Below are 20,238 nucleotides of genomic sequence, written 5' to 3' on the forward strand. Positions count from 1 at the left end.
GTAGGCCGCGGGGCTGCGGCACCCCCAGACCGCGGCGGACGGGAACCGCCGGGCAGGCCAGTGCGCGGGGCCGCGGGAGCCCGGAGCCGCTCCGGGGGACGGAGAGCGCGGCGGCGGCGAGAGCGTGTCGGCGGGGAGGCGGCCGAAGGGGCGGCGAGGGCAGGGAGCCGGCGAGACGGCGTTACCTGCGCTCTCGGACGGAGAGTCCCTCACAGCCACAGCGACCGCTCGGCCCCAACAACACAAGATGGCGGTCGCGCCGCCACGCAACGTCACGTGAGGCCGGGCCCCGCCCCCCGCCTCCGCCGCGGGACCCGGATGAGCGACGGCCCTCCCCTCCCCCCGCCCCCGCGGGGGCACCGCCCTCGTGACGTCACCGCGCTACGCGCGCGTCGCCGCTTTCCTCAGAGGAGCGCGCGCCCCCTGCCGGCAGCGGCCGCCAGCCGGAGGAAGGAGGGCGGCCAGCAGCGCGGCCCGGGCTCCCGGCGCTCGGTTCCTTTCGGCGCTTCCCACGAGAAGCCGCCTCGCCCGCGGTGACGCGCGTTGTCCCGCAGCCGCGCGCTGCGAGCGGGTGACGGCGCCGTGCGCGGCGGTACAGCGCGGAGCCCCGCGGGAAGATCGCGGTGCGTCCGTCCTTCGGGTCCGAAGTAACCGAGGGAAAATCCTCGGGAGCTCAAGGCAAACTTCCAGCTAGAAACGCCGGCTTATTTTTAGCCCTCAGGCCCACATGAGCGCGGGGTGCGGAATCGCCCACGCTCGCCGTCACACGCGGCCCTGCTTTCGGCACCGGCCGTTCATCGCAGCCACAATCCAGCTCCTCCCTGCCTCCTGTGCTGGTGAATGACCTCGTCACTGTGCGCCGAACCGGGGCCAAAAATGATGCAAGAGCGGATGCGAGCGATTCCTCGCGAGCTGACGGGTGACGAGGCTGCGTGCCTGAAGGCCGAGCTTTGGCTGAGAGCGACCCAGACCTCCTGGGCCCGAAACTGGGAGCAGTGCCTCCCTTAGGAGGCTGAGAGGTTAAAGCCAGGCTGCCCGGCAGGGAGCTGGGTGCCGACGGGCTGCGTTTGGTCCCCCTGCATGTTGTCACACAGCTCCGTGTTAATAACGGTGTGGGGAAGGGAGAGAGGCAGCGCTGCGTTGCAAGCTGTCAGTAAGAACTTCCATAAAGCAGCCGTCCCTTATTATTCTTACTGAACAGGCATTTAAGTACCCAAAATACTGTGTGTTCTAATGCAAACTTTGAGCTGGGAGAAGTTCAGCACTGCTAGAGATCCCCCCCTCCTCGTTAATACAAAGAGACAAGAATTCAGGAAGAGAATGTCTGACAGATGTCTATAGAACCGAGCTTTTTTTCTAAAATATCTCAAGGAAACTCAGATTTATTGTAATGGTAAGTGACTCTTAAGTCCTCCACAGCTCTCATTCAAGTAGAATGGGAAGGTTGTCGTGAAAACTCAAAGCTCTATGTGTGGTTAAGTTCATGCATGGCTTAATTAGAGGACTGCATGTTGTCTGTGGATGAAATTACCCCAATAGCTAGGCTGAGATTTCCTCAGGTACTGAGGGCACAATGTACCTCAGAGCCCTGTTGATTGCTGTGTCAATTCATCCATGCTATTCAAAATCCAAGTGCAAGGAAATGGCATCCCTAACAAACCAGAGGCATTTCTTATTGATCCGTTGCTTTCACCTGACCTAGTATGAAAGCAAGAACCTGCATCCCTCAGTAAGCTGGGAAGCTATGAGCATAAAGCACAGCTTCGAAATGGTAGTAATCACCATAAAGCAGCTCAAAACATGTGCTAGATTTTCACATCTACCCTCCCAACCTCCAGTTTAGTTATTTGGAAAAGCAGCTCCCCTGTTTATTGAAATACTGGGCCTTCTGTCTGAGGAGTCAGACAGAGTCTCAGCAGTGTCTGCCTTCCATGAGAGGGACAAACCATCATCATTTGTCACGTCCCTAAAAATAACAGTAAGAACAGCAGACGAGGCAGGCAGAAGAACATCCAAGTGTGGTTCTTAAAGCCAGTCAGTTCAGTGCATCTGTCACCTCAGATAGCTCGTGCTGAAAGACTACCACATAAACACTGCTACTTTTGCACACCTAGTTATTTTAAGACATCTTTCTTAGATTTGGCAACTTGACTTTGAAAAGCAACAGTGAAGTACTCTGGTTATTCCAATCCATCTTGCCAAGGATTTATTTGGTTGCTCCCATAAGGTTACAATTCAGTTTGGTCAGCTTAATCTTCACAGCTAAAGTCTAAGTTCTATGCCACAAAGAAGCTGGAGGCAAGATACCCTCACATTGTATTGTTTCCTTTTTCCTTGAGTGTGCCTACACCGAGCTTTTTAGGTAAGAGCTTCTGCCATCAAGTGGTGTCTGCTGCAGTCCTAACGAGTACCACAGTAATGTCAGTGAGAAACACACTGCAATTTAAGAACTCAGTCTCAGCATTTGCTGAGTACTTGTGACTTCTCAGCTGTACGTCTCCTTCTCTGGGAAATTTTAAACAAAAAGGACGAGCTGCAGTTCCTGTGCTAGGAGCTCAGGGACTGGAGACAAGTCTTCATCCGTTCTGAGAAAGACCTGCATCTGCAATAGATTTTTCATGACGTACCTGTTCTTACCTTCACAAGCACACCCAGAGTCACCTGTGGCACTTGAATGGTGCCAAACCAACACGTTTCAGTAAATAGAGCTGATATTGCCAGATTTTTAAAAGCCATTGTGGTGACATCAGGCATAAAGAGATGACAGCATCAAGAACTATAGTGTATTAATTATAGACAAATAAATGTAAGTCCATATTGTCAACCAGTAAGTATTGGCTCAGAAATTCAGCTAAGCTTTAATAGTTCTGAATGACCCAATTATACTGTCATGTAGTCCAGTAATTGCCAGCAAAACAGAACAATTTAAAGAGCAATTAACTTCTCAATGTCAATTCTTGCAAAGCTGATTTCAAAACTCGCGTTGCAACTTCAGAATACGTATACATCCAAAAACATTTACTCTTCATTACACTGAATAAAAATGCCAACAGCACCCATTTGAATTGAACAGAGCTCAAACAGAACAGCTACAGACCTGACACACTTGCTCTCAGCATGCCAAAGATGACCTCATAAAAAAAGCTGGGCTGGGACAAAATCCAGTTAACCCAGGAGACTGGCACCCTCTTTGGAAAGGACTAAGGAGCAAAGTCAGCTTGCTACAGACACTAGGTTTTATAGCTGATCCTCTTCTTAGAGAGCAACCTTTTACCCATGTTTAGACATCCTCCCACTTTGTGTGACTCACCTGGCTATCTTGTCCTATTACTGATGCACAACCAGATGGAAGACCCATGCTTCCAGGCACTGCAGCCTGAACTATATGTGAGGGCCAGACAGTGCTGATTTCCTTGTTGAAATCCTTGTTGAAACTTGTCACCTAGAATTGGCTCAAATCTATTTAGAAAAATGTTAGAACTTCTCTTACCACACTCCCCTGCTGCTGCCCTGCACAGCTATGTGTGCAAACTAGCACAAGGCAACAGCACTTACTGCACTTCCCAGGGGAAAAAAAACAAGAATTCAAGAGCTGCAGCTTCGCCCTTTTCCCACAGAAGTGAAGACTAAGGAGCCATCATCCCGATTTTACCTGACCTCAGAGATCCAAGGGCACACAGACATGTGACAAATGCATCAGCTGCCCACAACATACAGAACAAAGCCATATAAAAGATCTGTCTGGGTAAAGTATTTGTGTTTTTCCTGTCATCACTTGATTGTGCCTGCAATGAAACAGTTCAGGCTCCTCCTGAGCCCTCCATGCTGACCCTGCCAGCAAAGGTTAGGAGATCAGCAAGAACAGAACCAAAATGCTTGGACACACTTGAAGACTCATGTGCATTCCTTCCCCTTTATAAAAGGAAAAGCAAAGCAAAATGCAGCTGAAACAACCCGCCCAGCTCTCAGCTGGAGCACTATCAGGGCTGGGATGCAGTGGCTATTTTAAGATATGGGGAGGCTGACAATGTTCAGCTGTCACCACTCACCAGTGGACGGTATCTCAAATATTTACACAGCCATGTTCTTTTCAGAGGAATTGCAAACATAACTCTTTGAACTAGAGCTGCTGTATAGAAGGGAAAAGCATATCAAGAAGGGTCCTCTACTTCCTCACCCACCCAAATCAGGATGCTGAGCTCTGGGGTTCAGACACTGACACAGTGTGGAGTGGGGATCACTACAGTAGTTTGTAAATAAAACAATATAGTTTGGAACCTAAAATAATCACAGAAGAGACTGGAGATAATGATGCTTTATTTGTACATTTCAGCAACAGGAGAAATAATCAAAGATGAAATTATTTGCTTTGTTGTAAAGTATAAAAACATTTAATTATAAATATTTAGCTAAAAAAGCGTGATTTTATAAAATATAATCTGTGAAGATATATATACACACAGTTTAATTGTTTAGCAATTCTTTCACCTGACATTAAAGAGTAGAGGTTTTTCTATTTGTTATTCCACGCTCACAGTTTAGTGCTCATAGTTTAAGAAGCAAATCAGACAAATGAAATAGATGACTGCTGAATTTTGGTCTGGAGAGAAAAAAACATGCACCAACTGGGGCAACAGCAAAGACAGAATTTGAGCAAGTTCATGTTTTGAGAGGTCTCTCCAAGGGAACACAGCTTCCCTCTGTCATAACCTACAGCATACATCCAGACAAGCATCAGGTATTTAACCTTTGTGTGTTAAAGGAAATAGCTAAGTACAGTGCAAGCCCTCTAAATCCAATTCAGCTAAAGATGGTAGCCTCTCTGGTTTTCCCTTCTTGAGCAGGGATCGCTCAGTATGCTGGGCTGGTTTCATCTGTTATGGCTCTAATGAAATCAAACACCACCACCACCTTTATGATTCAGGATGAGCACATATCCAAATTGGAAAAACAACAAACCCTGCGTGCCATCCAATTTTGTCATCCATCTGGCAGTATCCCTTAAAAACAGATACAGCTAAAGCTGAAAAGCACAGTGAAGCCATATAGTACACTAAACATGATGGAATGTGGAAGATACATGATTAGGCAACTCAGTTTTCTATTCCTTGTTTCAGAGAGCCAGCTTCCTCCCTTCAAAGTTCTCAGAAATCCTGCATCTTATTGAAAGGTTAGTATGGCACTTCAGAGAAGAAAAACTGGAAGACTCTCCAACATGCTGGGCAGAAGAAAAAAGCTACAGGAAATAATTAATTTGATCCCTGTCCCTAGTAGTTATCTTTCTCTCTTCACAGTGCTTTCAGTGCCTGCAGCACAGGGCTTTGAGGAAGATTGATAAGTCAAGGATGTGTGACAGCAGTGGCACAAACATACAGGAAGTGAATCTGTACTTTGTACACTCTGCTTTACACAAGACCTCACTACATGAATGTAAGCAAGGAATGAATTAATAAGGAAAAGTGTACAGAAAGAGAAAGAATGAAGTAGGTAAACACTTGTCAGTGCTTACCCATGATTTGCTACCTGCTGTTTCTACTTCAGGATGATGTACTCCTGACAGTTCAAAGCAAACAGCATGCACACAGCTCTTCTGATTCACATCGTTATGAATGCATAGTAACCACAAGAGTTGTGTCCTTAGAAACTCGGAAGGATCTTCAAGAGAGGAAGACTAAAATCTGTTACAGCTTCACTTGGCAGGATCCAGGCTGTTCTCTCCAGGTAGAACCCTGATCTGGAAAACGTACCAAGTCCTGTGCAATCAGAGCACATATTGGCTGGCTGCTTACTGGGTAAATGCAGACTTTAACTCCCTGAAAGCTGCTCGGCGGTGTTTCCTTTCCTCCTCTTCTCGCTTCCGCTCATCTTGCTCAGCTCTTATTTCTGCTTCAAACTTACTTGCTGAAGAAAGGGCTTGAACCTTCACGAAAGAAAAAAAACAAACACTTTGCATCAGAGACAGACTGAAGTCTGGATTACTCTTAAGTGAGCAACACTAAACTGTTTACTGCACCTCTCATTGCTTAATGGGAAGTGTCAGCATGGGTCAAGTATTAATTAGACTGCACTACTTGGGTATTTACATCCAATACTTGCTAGCTTGCTTGACTTGGACATCAGTAAAAGGAAGGTCATTTACTAATAAGTCACTAGCAAGTAACCAAAACAATGCCATCAGTACTAGGTCAAATGCATTATTTCTGTAAGCATACAGCATAGCATAAAGTTGTGAGTAAATAGTGGGAGAAACTACAGAAGAAAACAGCTCTGAATCATAGCCAAATCTGAGATAATCATACACCACCACAGATAATCTGCAGATCAAAGAGACTTTTTTTGCCCTCTGTTTTTCCAGCTTTCATCTCAGTACATCTGCTGTGCAATAGCTGTGCTACACTCTCAGGACAAAACTTCTTATGTAAGCACACAGGATTATTCTCTCTCCAAGAGAACTTGCAAAAAGGGTGCTTTGTCAGCTTCACTGTGTAAAGCTCTTTCTGCCAGCACCAGGACTCTGTGGAATAATTTTGATTCCAAAGGTTACAAAGAACTGCTCAAGAAAGACATCTGAAATTCTATACTTCAAAACACTTAGTTCACCACTAAACTGAGTTCTCTGGTCAAGACTTGAAAAATGAGAAAGTCAGTCCCAATGCATTTGTTTCCAGGATGCTTTTGTCTTCTAAAAGAAGTCAGCCAGCTGGTCACGTACAGCTCTTGGCCACTGGACACAAGCCCACCAGTCAGCTCTATCAGGGTAAAACCTACAGCAGAGGCTGAATGAAGGCATTCTAGTGTTGATTAAACTGCAGAAGAATGGTGTAGCTAGATAAACTCTGAAGGGAAAAAAACAATAGAAATTTTAAAAAAGGTGAAGGCCAGATGAAGTTACACATTCTATAAGCTAGGGATAAAATAGACCGTATCTTCTACTGAAAAGCAAGCAGGGTTAGAATCTCAGTGACAATCAGGTTCTATGTGCAGTTTCATGTCTGTCTTTGGTACAACATACCTTAGCTTCAAAGAAGTTCTTGGCTCCTTTGACTCCTTCAATGGAGACATCTATCTCAGAGAGCTTTGCAAGAGTCAACAGTCCACTGTCCTCCTCAAGTTCCCCAGCTGCAGCTTTGTGGAAAATCAGCAGGAACTATCAAGGCAGAAAAAACATTCAAGTCCTTCGCTGAGATGAAGAATTAAAATGCAAACAGCACAGATATCCTCCTGCGGGGGGAGGGGCAAGGGGGTAGGTATTGACACTTTAGAGCTAATGATGCCAGTTTTATAGAAATCAAATGGCAACTTGTGCTCTCATGTCCTAGCTCCACTACACAGCCCTGCTGGACTAAAGAGAGAAACCTCTTAGGAAAAGAAGGTTTGTGTGGAACGATGCCATGATGAAGCACAGCTGCAGGGCTCCTACACAGCAAGGAGACCATCCCCAGCTGCCTGGTACAACTGCAAGGTGGGCTCTGATCCAGCCCTCTATATCCTCAAACCCTAAATGCTTCCCCCACTGCTGTGATCTGAGACCCCACATCCCACAAGAATGAAAGCAGGACAACAAAGACTGCCTTGCCTCACACCTCAGCCTCTCTGTACTGACAGTCCAGCTCCCCTAGGAATGATAATCAGTGCAATTGTGTGCACTTGAAAGCAAGTCATCAACCCTGCTTTCAGTACTGTCCACACAGCATAGGAGGAAAAAAACAAAATTAAGGCCAAATGCACCAGGAACAATAGCACATGGTCACTTCAACTGGCTCCTTGTCTACGACACAGGAAAGATTACTCAAATCAGTACTTGGAGCAATGCCTCAGCATGTTCCAGGAAACCCTGAATGGTTTAGCTACAATGAATAACACCCAGGTATTTCTGTTGTGCCCATTAAATAACACACAGGAGAGCTTCTGTAATATGTCTGTCAGGTCAGATCAGGGCCATGCCCTCAAGGGAGGTGACTCAGAGGTAACTTAAGGGAGTACCAGCATCCACAGTAACTAGTTTTGAAACCTTTGTCCTGCACAGAACTACAGACATTTAACAAATGTGGAATCACTACAGCAGGGCTCAAACTGGCAAATAAATTGCAGAAGAGAAAGAATCTGCCATATTACCATTGAGGAAAGCACTTTAAAAAAAACACACACAGAAGGAACAAGAACAGCTGCTTAAAAATAAAGATCTCTGCATCACCTCATAAGCAAATTCACACAACCAATTCCCTGCTATTCTTGGGCACCCCAGGAGGTGTCTCAGTGCTCGCTTGGTACAGCACTGAAGTAACAGAGACAGAACCAAGTCACCCAGTACCAAAGGAGTCCAGTAATAATGCATTGCTGGATCATTTCACCCCAGGAGAGAGAGCTGCAAATACCACACAGAACTGCTGTGAAGTCCACCTGCACAGGCACACCCGACATCCCTGGCACTTTAGGACTTGGCTTTCTCCTCCAGAAAGTGCCTGTGTCATCCCGGAGGAGGGCAGCAGAGTTCCAGCATCTGAACTGAGAAAGCCTTATTCTTCTCTTTCAAATTGTTTGCAGAAACCAACAGAGATGGGAGAGTTTGGGAAGATTCCCATGGGGAGGGGTGTGGAGATGACGGCAGTGCTGGCTGCCCTCTCACAGAGGCAGCATTACCAGGCCTTGCTTCATGCAACAGCTTTGTAACCCCTTGTTGTGCTCAGCACAAAACAGACAGAAAGCAGTCTGTGCTTGGAGAGAAACTTCATTCCCCTCCAAAAAACATGCAACAAATCAAATAATGCTGTGCTGAACAGAAACGAAATCCTTCCCTAGACAAGCTCTCACTCTGCTCAGATCCGCTAGGTTTGGGCTTAGTTCCTCTCTTCTGCCACCACTGCTGAGCACAGGAGCAGGGAGAGCCAGCAGGCAGGCCAGGCTGCACGCACTGCAGGTCATTACAGTTCCTCCTCACAGTTTCTGCTCCACCCTGCAAGTCCCACTTCCTGGCATTGGACAAGTGCAGCAAAAGCAGCACAATCCTGAGGTCTGGCACAGCTGTTGCCCAGGGAGGGGACTGGAAACACCCAGTCACAAGTACAAGTGTGCATGAATCATCCCGAAACCAGGGGATGGGGAAGCAATTCCTCCAATGGAATGAAGGCTGCTGCAGCCAAGGAAAGCAAGCTAAAAAGGAAACCAAGGAACAAGCCACCAGCTTGAGTGGACACAGCATAACTCCAGCCTCTGAGTACCCTGTGATGCAGGCTATGGGGCATCATTCTGGTTTCCACCTGATCTCATGATTCATCCTACATGTCAGCACACTGCCTGCAGCCCACCCTCACCAGTTACTTGCTATTGAGGCATCAATCCTCACTTAACATCAAGCACTATCAGAAATTTTAAATTCAGAAATAGGAGCCCATCAGGAAACCAACTCATTTCACACCTTTGCTAGACCCAGGATGTGGTACATGCAACTAAGCATCAGAGAAATGTCAAGAGAAGTGAATAATGCTATACTTCTAAAGACCCAGCTCTTAAAAAAAACAAACTGGTACAACAAGACATACTCTTTCCACCCCACAAACTTCATAGGAAGCAAGAGATATATTCACCCTCACATCATTCATTAGCAAAGACTTTATCAGTGCCAAATCTCAGAGCAATGCTGCAGACATGCAACCCACTGAACGCCATGCTGACCCCCAGGACACGAGGACAGGTATTGGATCAACTGGCAGCAGTGCCCTTGGAACTGCTTACCAGAGAAGTGGTGTCACCCTGGGCTGCAGTTGGCACAAACCCTGCTAGCAAACATGACGTGGGTCAGCACTTAAGGAGGTAAGGGTGTGAGGAAGTGGGTGGATTCTGGTAAACTGTAGATAGCAGTTAGAATTAACTATTACTATTATACCAATTAACTCTGTTTTCCTGTGGTAATGAAAAAACCAACCTGAAGATTTTTCTCCCACTGCTGTGCATGATATCTCAAAGCCTCAACTGCTTGGCTCAAGTTGCAAAGGAAGTCTTGTGCAGTTAATGGTTGATAAACTGACAGACTCTCAGAAGTCACCAGTACAGGCAGCACTCCTAGTAGGGCCAACAGCTTGTCAGCAGCAAGACAGAGCAACACAGGCCTGCCTTCCAGATAACAGCTTACGCAGGATGGGAGGACACGGCACTACACAAAGCAACTACAAAAGAGGTTACCTGCTGCAAACGAAAGAGGACCTTAGCATTTCTCTGGCCAGGCCTCAAGCAGCATATTTGCAGGCAGGTTCGTCAGGACACATCCTCTGCAAAGACAGACAGGAGCCCTCCAGCGGTTGAGTTGCATGCTGCTGAGTTCAGGCATGCATTTAAAACAGGGTTTCTCCTTGCATTATCAGTGTGGTCTGAGTTAGCTCACTCTCCACATGCTCACTAGTCACCAGTAGCAGGAAGTGGAGCAGGGCAGGGCCATGGGGCTGGTTTAGGCCTTCTCACCCACCAGGAAGCCCATCTTCCTGCCAACCCTCTGCCCAGCACTGCTGTAACAACACAACAAGCACACTGCTCCTCTCTATCACTGAAAGATCTGAGTACCTGCCAAGACTGCGTAATTTGTCCCCAGAGCTCTGCCAGTAACATCGCCTCATTCCAGCCTGTGTACCACTCAAGCTTGTGTTTGCTTGCCCATCTTTTTGCATCTGGCTACGGACTATAACAACAGCACCAGCTGCTGCCTGCCATGTGCCAAGAGCTGGCAGCACACTCAGCACATGCCAGCTGATGTGTGGCCATGCAAGGAGCTGTGCTCCAAACAGGTGGCAGCAGAAGAGGAGCAACGCTACCACTTGTGCTGAAACACCAATGCCAAGACATCACAGGCTGGATCTCCCAGAGCCCTGGGGGATAAAGGCACTTAATTTTCATTGCAGAAAGCATCTGCAGCACTGCTCACGTAACCCAGAGCTGTTCTAGCTCTTCACCCAGCCCAAAGGCGAGCCCAGGCAACACACAGCAAAGCAGAGAGGGCTTCTGCAGTGCACGCAGAAGTTTGGCAATCACAGGTGTGCATCTGTTCTGCCTTCAGTGCTTATCTTGCCCCAGCGTGACTTGGAGCCAAGGACACAGTGCTCTTCCTGCTCCACTGGATTCTTTGCTACCTCCAGTTCACCTCTGCCTGAGCAGGTACCCTTCCCTGCACAGAGGAACTGCCAGCTTAGAACTTCACAGGTCTAAGCAGAGAGGTTCTCACTGCAGTTGAAAACATTCCTCTGGGCAATAATGGGAACAGTATGTGAGAAGGGACAAAGCAAAGCTGTAGGAGGAATGGTAGCATACACAGTTACTCCCAACAGCTCTAAAGGGTGGACAGAGGCATCCTTATTTTCCCCACCCCTCAAAAAAAACCAAACACCTCAAACAAATGGCACTTTAAAAATCAAGAATATCCAGAACTGTGGAGAGCTCTGCATCTCACCCCCAGAACTGAATACCCACCCTAGAAGCATGGCAAGAGCGCAGTCCCTCCACAAACAGGTCCTGAGCAGCAAGGCTTCTTTATCTCCAACACATCCTGGAGGGAGGAGCAGCAGAATGGCCACACAGCCTTCCACTGCTACAGAAGTCAATAACTGTACTGCCTGAAGAGCTGCTGGTTAATGTATAAAACCACACTTAAGCACACTGCTGATACAGGCAGCAATCAAACCCTGGTATAAGATTATTCAATAGGAGGTTGTGATAACTGCTGTGATAAAGGCTGGGTACCCTTAACTGCACAAGTGCCACTGACTAAGCACTCTTTCTTTCATCCAGCAGCAGCTCCTGCCCTGCCCACAGTAGGGCTCCCACCTCCTCCAGCACAACTGACCAGTAGCATCACAGCAGAGCAATGACAGATCTCTTTGCTGACTGGAAGATGAGCATGGAGACAGTTGCTGACAGTGCTTCAGATCTGGATCTGCCCATGGCCCACCTGCTGCTTTATCACATCCCACAATAGGAGGAATATGGAAGGGACAGTTCTACAGTCAGAGAACAGGGCTGCCTCCTCCCTTCTGCCCCACATCCACAGCTGCACTTATGCCACCTTACCTCACGGAAGCTGAGCTTCCCATCAAAGTCCTCATCCACCTCTTTGATCATGTTCTTTAGGCCCAGGTGGGTCTGTGGTGCTCCCAGCTTTTCCATCATCAGTTTCAGCTCCATCAGGTCGATGTATCCATCCCGTCCTGAGTCATACCTGTGGGGTACAAAGGGGAGAGGGTCAGTCCTCATCATTCCCTGTATCCAGGAGCATTTTTCCCAGAAGAGGAACTGAGCAAATGGAAAAAACACAAAGCAGCTAAAAATGCAGCAGACAGAAGCTGTACAACACAGATTATATTAAGCTCAGGGAAGTGGTAGGCCATTTTCAGAGCTGTCTCTTCCAAGAGGGAAGTACTCAGAAGCTCAAGCCAAACCACCCCACACAGAAAGAAGAGGAACTCTCTTATCTTGGGATTTCCATCTCGCCCACTTACATGTCCAGCATGAAGTTAATTTGCACACAGTTTATACTATGTACCAGCATGGAGCAGCAAAGGCATGCCAGAGCCAGCTGTTGCCTGCTCTCAAGCTCATTTAGAGGAGAAACAGGGTGTACAGACCAACCAGAACCTCCCCTCAAAGGAAACCATCTTCCTTTGTAAGCAAAAGACACCCACTTGGCTGTTAGGATCTCTTCTCTCTGAAATGCTTTTGTACTACATAAGCACTCTGCTTCAGGGCAGCTGTTGATTCAGTGCCCTGAGGCAGAGCACAAAAGCAGGCTGAGAGAAGCACAGTACACTGCTGTAATCCTGACTGGTGCCTGATGGCTGCAAGATAGCAATGGGAGGAGAAGAAATTTATATCCACCTTGGGACAGGTGTAGGAACGAGGCTGGAGTAGGACCACGCTCCATGAGAGCACAAAAGATTGTAAACAACTCCTTGCAGGAGGAAAGGGTAGAAACAGGGGAGGGAGGCAGTGACCTGCAGCTCTCAGACAGACTGTGCACCAGTTCCTCCCCTGACATCCTCTGCCAGTAGGAGAGGAATACCCAGCACTTCATAGCCATGAGAGTCATTACTGGGTTTCAAAGTCCAAAGGCACAAGAGATGAACTCTACTATCAGACAGTTCAATAGTCATCCCTCATCCCAGCCCCTGCATTCACTCAGAATGAAAAGTCCCACCACATCAAGCTTCAAGATCCATTCCTAAATCAGCAAGTGAGTCAGACCACAGCTGCCCATTGGGGTCCAACAGAAAGCCAGGGCTCTCACAGCAGGATGGGGCAGGGTCTGGCTAGGGTCAACCCTGTCGCAGTGCCTGCTGCTGCCCTGGTCTCCTTCCCCCACCACCTCAAAGCCAACGCAGCTACATCTTCTTGGCTGTTCAGAGAGGAAGCCCTACACACTGTGCTGCAGCTCCCTTCTCTGTCAGGAGCTAGTGAAATCCTTCCATCCATCACTCATTCACTATTAGCTCTCTTCCAAAGAGCATGACAGCTCAGCCATCTCAGACCAAGACCTGCACAATTGTGGTTACTCTGGAAGAAAGCCCTTTCCAGCTGAGAAACCTCACAGCTGCAGAGGAAGCTGCGGCTGAAAAAAGCATGAACAAAGCTGCTGGCCCTGAGCCGCATACAGGCGTGGGCAGTGCAAGGCAGGGCTGCAGCCAACAGCATTGCCCCACCACAGCACTAGGTGGGGATCCTTCAAGCCAGGCATCTGCTGCTTTTCATATAGCCCCACCACCTCCCAAACCAGTTTTTATACTGTACCCCTACTACCATGACACCCAAAGTATCAAGTCTGCGAGCACTAAAGCAATAGCACCCGCTGGGCTTGCAGACCCTGCTGCTAACCTGCAGGCACATCTACAGCCAAACTTAAGGACACTAGATGGGACAGCTTTCTGGAAAACTAGGAGAGAAACCTCTGTTGGAGCAGAAACCAGGTCACAGAGCTGACAGGCCAGGAAAGGACAAAACAGCAGGCACACTGCAGGAAAGCATCCGTAATTTAAGGTATGTGTAAGCAGCACAACCAAACCTAGCTCTGAGATGCTCTTGCAGAACTGCACTAAGTACAATCTCTCCCCTATTTAAGTATCAGACTGCTTTTTCTATAAGTTTGGGGAAAAGGGTATGGAGCCATTCCTCTAGAGACAGCTGACAGGTAGGGCCTTTGATCAGATAAGGCAGGGAGGCTCTGGGGATTTGCTTTTTTGTGTTTGTTTTATCCTAACAAGCTAATGCTGCTCTCTGGCTGGCTATGGAAGCCCTCAAACAAGGGTTGCCACTCAGAGAAGGGCAACAGAGAAGCCAGAAGGAGGGGGGGAGGTACCCAGCCCACACTTACCGTGCCCATCTCACCCCTGTGACCCAGACACTACCTGCAGGCAAACACTGGTTCTCAGTGCCTATCTTCACCTCAACACTGAGCCTGGAGGGCAGACACCATCCAGAAGGGTTAACTAGCTACACTGGGTGCCTCACCACCGGGCACAGCTTCAGGGCTCAACTATCCTGCAGAGAGGCAGCACAAAGCCAGGATTGTGAGGAACAGGCAGCAGAGCAGCACACAGTCCCAGCCACACAATAGGTGTTCAGTGCACAGGGCTGGGCGGCCCCAGAGGAACACTTGAACACAGGACAGGCCACTGGCAAGGGGCAGCAGCTCAGCAGGCACACATCCCCCAAAGTCAGCTTCCCAGAGACAGCAGGACATGGCAGCTCCCAGACGCTCACTGCCACCCATGGAGCAGTGCAGCACCCTGCAAACTGCTGCATTCCCTCCCCACCCCCACTCTCTTCCCAGAGCAGCATGAGTATTTTAGGACCTTGGCACAGCCACATGACCGCCGCACAGCTGCACGGCCAGACTATTTAGGGAGAGACATATTTATAGGGCATGAGAGAAGGTGTCATTATTCCCTGCTGCACACCCACGGGTGCAGGCACTTGGCACAACAGGGCACAGCACAGTTGTTACATAGATGAACCTGGGGAGCATCGGTCCCAGCACTCCTCAGCCTGACCCAAAAGCACACTGACTGCCTTCCAGGAGCTCCCCTTTAGCACCCTGGGCTCCAGCCAGGCCTTAGGACATCGCTCACCTATTGCACCACCAGCACAGCAGCCCTGCTTCTGCAGGGTGACAGACACCCTGCAAGGACAGCACAGGCAACAAGCAGAGCTGGAGGAGAGCACCGGAGCAGGTTTGGCCCCTAGATGTACCCCACCATCCTGAAAGCCACCCTGTCCTATGCTGCAGAAGTGGCACAGCAGGACTATGCAGCACCTGTGTGCCCAGCTGCCTCACCAGCCCTGCCGTCACCCTCTGTCCTGCCATGACACAAGAGCTTTGCTCCCTTCGTGCTCAAAGCTGCCCGGGCTGCCAGCCAAGGCTCACCCTAGCAACACGCAAGCATTACTGAGGGGCTCTCACACTGACAGGCAAAGATATCTCACATCTCAGGCACACAGAGATGGGGCAGCTGCAGCAGCAGGGCTGTGGTGGGTCCCCTTCTGCAGCAGTACAGCTGTGGCCCCATGGATGAGCTGGGACACTGCACACAGCTACAAGCACCGTGGCTGACACAGTAAGGCTTTGCAGCACAGTCACAGTAACAGTCCTGGCAGCAGATGAGACATTGAGCTGCTGCCAAAATCTGCTGCAACAAGGATGCACCCAGATTCCCAGGCTGGCTCACTTCCACACAGGCTGCAGCGTGTCCCTGCTGCTGGAGCACTGGGGGAGGAAAGAGGCAGCAGAATTAGGGGCAAGGAAGGAAAGAGGCAATACTTACTGAAAAGACTTATTTAAGGGCAAGAAGTGTATCATGCACAATTACTGTGCTTGTACAATCATTACAGTGGTGTTATGCAACACAGCTGGAGGTTTACACCACAGAAGATAGAAGGACTGGGTAAGGAAGAAAAGGAAAGAGGAAAAGCTGAGGACTGCATTACCAGTACTGAGTTGGCTGTTGCCTCACCACTTGTCTTAATAAGAAAACCACCAAACAAAAAAAGAATAGTTGAATGAGAAATCCCAAATACTGGAAGATCAAAGAGCAATTTCTAAATATTCACACTCCTTGAGAAAGACTGGAAAGAAAACCTGCCTTTCCTGTACACATTCACTGTACCTGAGCTTGCTGCACACACTGTGGGCAACTGTACTTTGATCTGCATCTCCTGCATGCTGTAATGGCCCAACACAGGCTCTGAAACAAATCAGAGTAATGGTGCTGAAGTGGTCATAATCTCTTCTTAAATATTTCAAAATCCTTTCTAAGCAGCACTTGATTTCCTCTGAGCATTGTGTATCATCTTACACATCAAGTGCTTTGATAACAGCTCCTCCATACTGGGGCAGGAACAGACTCCCATCACCAGCAGGGATTTCCAATCCCTCCGCCACGCTTTGCTCTTGAAGGGATAGGACAAGATGGAGGTCTCCTCCACACAGATTTCCTTTGCAGAGCTGGAGTGACACGGCCTTGGGCAGCCAAGTCCCCATCAGGATTACCTCCCTGCCCACTGGGCAGCTGGTGGCAGATCAGGGACAGCCGGTCACAGCAGGAGCACAGCCATCCCAGCATGAACAAGGGCATGCAGCACCAGTCTGCACCCAGCCCAGGCCTCTCAGGCTGCTTCAGGGGGTCGAAGGGAGACCACAGCCTTCCCCACTCGACAGGCACCAGGCAATCATGAAATGAGTGGGCCGCACATGAAATTCCCTAAGTGCAACAGCAACGCTGGAATTTATGCACTTCCTCCCACCCTGCAGACTAATCTGGCGGCTGCTCTCCTCCCCCGCTACATAGCTCAGGGAGGTCACTCAGCCCAGGCACAGCCTGGCTCTCACTCACACACACCTGCCCCCAAGCTGCCTTTGCCCAGATGAGATCACAGCAAGGTGAGCTGCAGGACTCCAGAGCTCCCCAGAGCCTGCTTGCAAGACTTTGGGAAGAGAGGTTATTGTGGTTACCTCCATCACCACACAGTCAGAACAGGCAACTAATTAGGTCGCATTATAATTAGCCTGAGCTGCAGACTTCCTGGTCCCTCTGCCAAAATAAGAAAATGAAAGCCCACCCCAAGAGCTCCTGTCACCACCTGAGGCACATCAACACTTTGCAGCCGTAGCTCCTGGGGTGGCACAGCCACAGCACCCTGCTGCTGGCACCTGGCACACTCCTCAAGCACACAGGAGCAGGGATGTGATGCTCAAACAGGAGGGTGAGCCAAGCCCCACCAAACCCTTGCTCCCAGACCCCAGGGATGGGAAATCAAGAGCAGAAACTTAGCATCTGGAGGTAACAAGACAACATGCTGCTCGTCAAATACTTATTTTCTAACATTAGTAAGAAAAATCCTAGGTTGTTGTTGCTGAGGCCAATAAGCCATATGAAGCACAAAACCCTTAATCACATTAACTCTAGCTCTGACAGGCAGGAATTAAGAGGAGTATTTCCTCTCCTTCTGGAGCACGTGGTGCTGGCCAGTACTTAAAACAGGTTGCTGGTACCAGATGGAGCAAAGACCAGATCCCCTGCAGCCAACTCCAGCTGCCTCCAGCACAGCCACCACCAGGATGGGGGTTTCTATCCTCCTGCCCAGAGGGATGACACTCACCATCCCCTGGGGCCATGGGAGCACGCAGCCCAGCTCCATCCTGTTCTGGCAAGCTGACCAGCACTCAGCTGCAATGGTCCTCAAAGGGCACAAAATGCTTCCCAGCTACACTGAACTGCTGATTAGCATTCAACGGCAAAGCCTAAATTCCCCACTTGTAGGGCCTGCATTTAATGAGCTCATTGTCTAAAAATTCAGCTCCAATTCAGTTCTTCCACTTTTTATTTCCCCAATCACAGTTGTTCCCTTCCGAGTCAGCGTCCCTGCCCACTCCACACTCTTACCCTCAGCTTCTAGGCCACAGGCACAGCCGGCAGGGTTCATCCTCCTGTCCTCACAGTCCCACATCCCAGCCCTCCACACGGCACAGTACCCCTTTACCAGCTGCCAGAAGTGGCACAGGAGCAAGCAGAGCAGAAATCTTGCCCAGGCACCTCCTTCCCCATGCCCAGCTGCTGATGCAAAGCAGCCCAAACAACAAAGACCTCCGGCACACTCAGAAAGATGAATGCCTCTCCACAAGCACACAGCTAGGTTTCCCGCAGCAACAGTCCTGTCTGGGGCCAGCAACACCCCACAGAGCTGTGAAGTGGAAGCATTCAAGCGAACTCTGTCTCTCGGCCCAGCCTCCGAAATGCTCAAGGCAGCTTTCAGACAGGAGAAAGCCCTGACAAGTTACAAAGCCTGCTGCAGATACCTCTATAAGCCAAAGCAGCTCTCTGCACCCCACACAGCTCCTTGGTGGCCCAGCTCCTTGTGCTGGGCAGCATCCCCACCCCCAGCCCTGCCCCCCTCCTCCAGGCTGGGCCCAGAGAGCAGAGATTGGGGCTACCAAAAGGAAACACGAGCACAGGCAACAAAGGCACTCACACACAGCCCAAATGCAGGAGCCAGGACAGAGCATGAAGAGCACACGGCAGGGCTGGAACACGGCCCTGGTTAAGCTTTGCCTTACACAAACAGTGCTCTGCATCGCTTGAATATAGCATGAACGTTCCTGACAGGAGGGGAACTCCATCCCAGGAAAAGAGGATAAGAGGAAGCCACACTCAAGCTTCATTTGAGCGCACAGGAGGGAACACAAAGCCCGGCCAACAAGACTGCAGTTGGAGCCACAACGCCGCCGAGCAGAGCTGCAGGGGACGCTCAGCTGCTGAAGGCAGACACGCAGCGTGACTGCAAGGCACAGGGACACGGGCCCGCCCCGGGGCGCACAGCGGCAGCACCGCTCCCCTGCCGGCCCCGCCAAGCGCACAGCGGGACGCCGGACGAGGCCAAGCAAAGGTCAGCCGTACCTACAGGCAGCAGCCGCCACCGGCAGCACCGCAGCGCTCGTCCCCCTGACGCACGGACACGCAGGTGCTCCTCCTCGTCCTACTTTCCCCATAGAGCCGCGGGTGCCACCGCGAGCGCCCACCGCCCCCAGCCCCGGGAAAGCGGCCGAACAGAAACAGGCGGAGCGCGGGGCAGAACGGCCGCGTCCGGCCCTCCTCGCACCCACCGCACAGCGGGGACGGAAGGAAAGCAAGGCGGCGGGGGTCCGGCGGAGCCCCGCGAGGCACTCACTCACAGGCGGAACATGCGCTCCATGTCCTTGATCTGCCGGCGGCTGAACTCCTTGAACTCGGTGTAGGGGTTGAAGACGGCGGCCCGGCGGGGCTGCGCCGCGCCCTCGTTGATGTCGTGCCGCCGGGCCAGCTTAGCGCTCAGCTCCGCGCCCGCGCTGGCCGTCAGGCAGCTCCGCTCCTCCTCGCCCTCCTCGGACGGGGCCGGGACCTCCGCTTCCCGCTCATCGCCCTCCGCCCCGCTCTCCTCCAGCAGCAGCCGCCGCTGCAACTTCTGCGCCAGCTCCTCCGAGGCCATCGCCCCGCACCGCCGCCGTTCGCGGGCCGCGCTCGCGCTGTGCGCAGGACCGCCCGGCCCGGGCCTGAACTTTATTCCCTCACTCGGAGGCGGCGGGCGGAGCGGAGCGGGGCGGGGCGGGGCGGGGCGGGGCGGGGCGGGGCGGGGCGGGGCGGTGCTGGAGGAGGCGGGGCGGCCGTGCCGGAGGGGAGCGGCGGTTCCCCCGCGTGACCCCGGAGTCGCGGCCGCCCGCAGCCCGGCGCAGCCCCGCCGTGCGGGGATCGAGCGCCCGCCTCGTGCCGCGGGGCGGTAAGCCGTGCCGCGTGCCGCCCTCTCAGCTGAAAAGAAGGCGGACAGAGCTCGGCTCGGCCCGGCCCCGCGCTCCCCCTCCTCTGCGAAGCGTGAGGAAGGCGGGCGGCCCCCCACCACCTGCCGGCTGACCGCCGCGCCGCCCCTCCCGGTCCGACCCTCCCGGTCCCTGCGGGGACACCCCGACACGGCCCCCGAAACGGGATTAGCGTGGGTTAGGCTGCGTGCTGACGGGATTTGCTCACGGGGAAGGAGAGAGAGAGAGGAAAGCACCTGCTCGTGCCTGAGGCTGAGTGTCACAGGGCAGCAGCGAGCGCTGCTTTCAAGTGAAGGCGGGCAGGAAGCGGCTTTGTGACCCCACCGCAATGTGGTGACCTCCACTGCGCCTATTAACTGAGCTCGTTGCGACCAAACCTACGCAGAAAGGGGCTGCTGAGGCCGCTCGGAGCAACCCTGGCT

At 51.1% G+C, this 20,238-nt stretch overlaps 2 protein-coding genes across 13 annotated transcripts in view; both read right to left on the reverse strand.

The window, feature by feature from the left end:
• GIGYF2 (GRB10 interacting GYF protein 2) overlaps positions 1–312 on the reverse strand; it is a 71,028-nt gene extending 70,716 nt beyond the window's left edge. For 5 of the 12 annotated variants that reach the window (XM_090147013.1, XM_031604961.2, XM_090147014.1 and 2 more), the window contains exon 1: positions 186–312. The gene's annotated coding sequence lies outside the window, so the exon portion shown is untranslated. The remainder of the gene's footprint in view (positions 1–185) is intronic. The other 7 variants (XM_031604966.2, XM_090147010.1, XM_031604965.2 and 4 more) reach the window with 3 other exon arrangements.
• Positions 313–4,288: 3,976 nt separating this feature from the next.
• Positions 4,289–19,592, reverse strand: EFHD1 (EF-hand domain family member D1). Its single transcript, XM_031604967.2, has 4 exons — positions 19,199–19,592; positions 12,052–12,199; positions 7,013–7,147; positions 4,289–5,920 (listed from the first exon to the last, which is right to left on the reverse strand). Exons 1-4 carry the CDS (start codon positions 19,489–19,491, stop codon positions 5,786–5,788), a joined length of 711 nt encoding a protein of 236 aa, XP_031460827.1. The 5' UTR covers positions 19,492–19,592; the 3' UTR covers positions 4,289–5,785.
• Between the last annotated feature and the right edge of the window lie 646 nt (positions 19,593–20,238).

Source organism: Phasianus colchicus, chromosome 10 (genome assembly GCF_987193195.1).
Source record: "Phasianus colchicus chromosome 10, bPhaCol1.hap1.1, whole genome shotgun sequence".
In the NCBI taxonomy this organism is placed as follows: Eukaryota; Metazoa; Chordata; class Aves; order Galliformes; family Phasianidae; genus Phasianus; species Phasianus colchicus.

Bases quoted from the DNA above. Each gene is read 5' to 3' on its own strand.
- EFHD1 (XM_031604967.2), bottom strand. From the start codon at position 19,491: ATGGCCTCGGAGGAGCTGGCGCAGAAGTTGCAGCGGCGGCTGCTGCTG. The intron at 12,200-19,198 runs GTGAGTGAGTGC...TGTACCCCACAG, and splicing joins ATGGAGCGCATGTTCCGCCT to GTATGACTCAGGACGGGATG. The intron at 5,921-7,012 runs GTATGTTGTACC...TCTTTCGTGAAG, and splicing joins AGAACTTCTTTGAAGCTAAG to GTTCAAGCCCTTTCTTCAGC.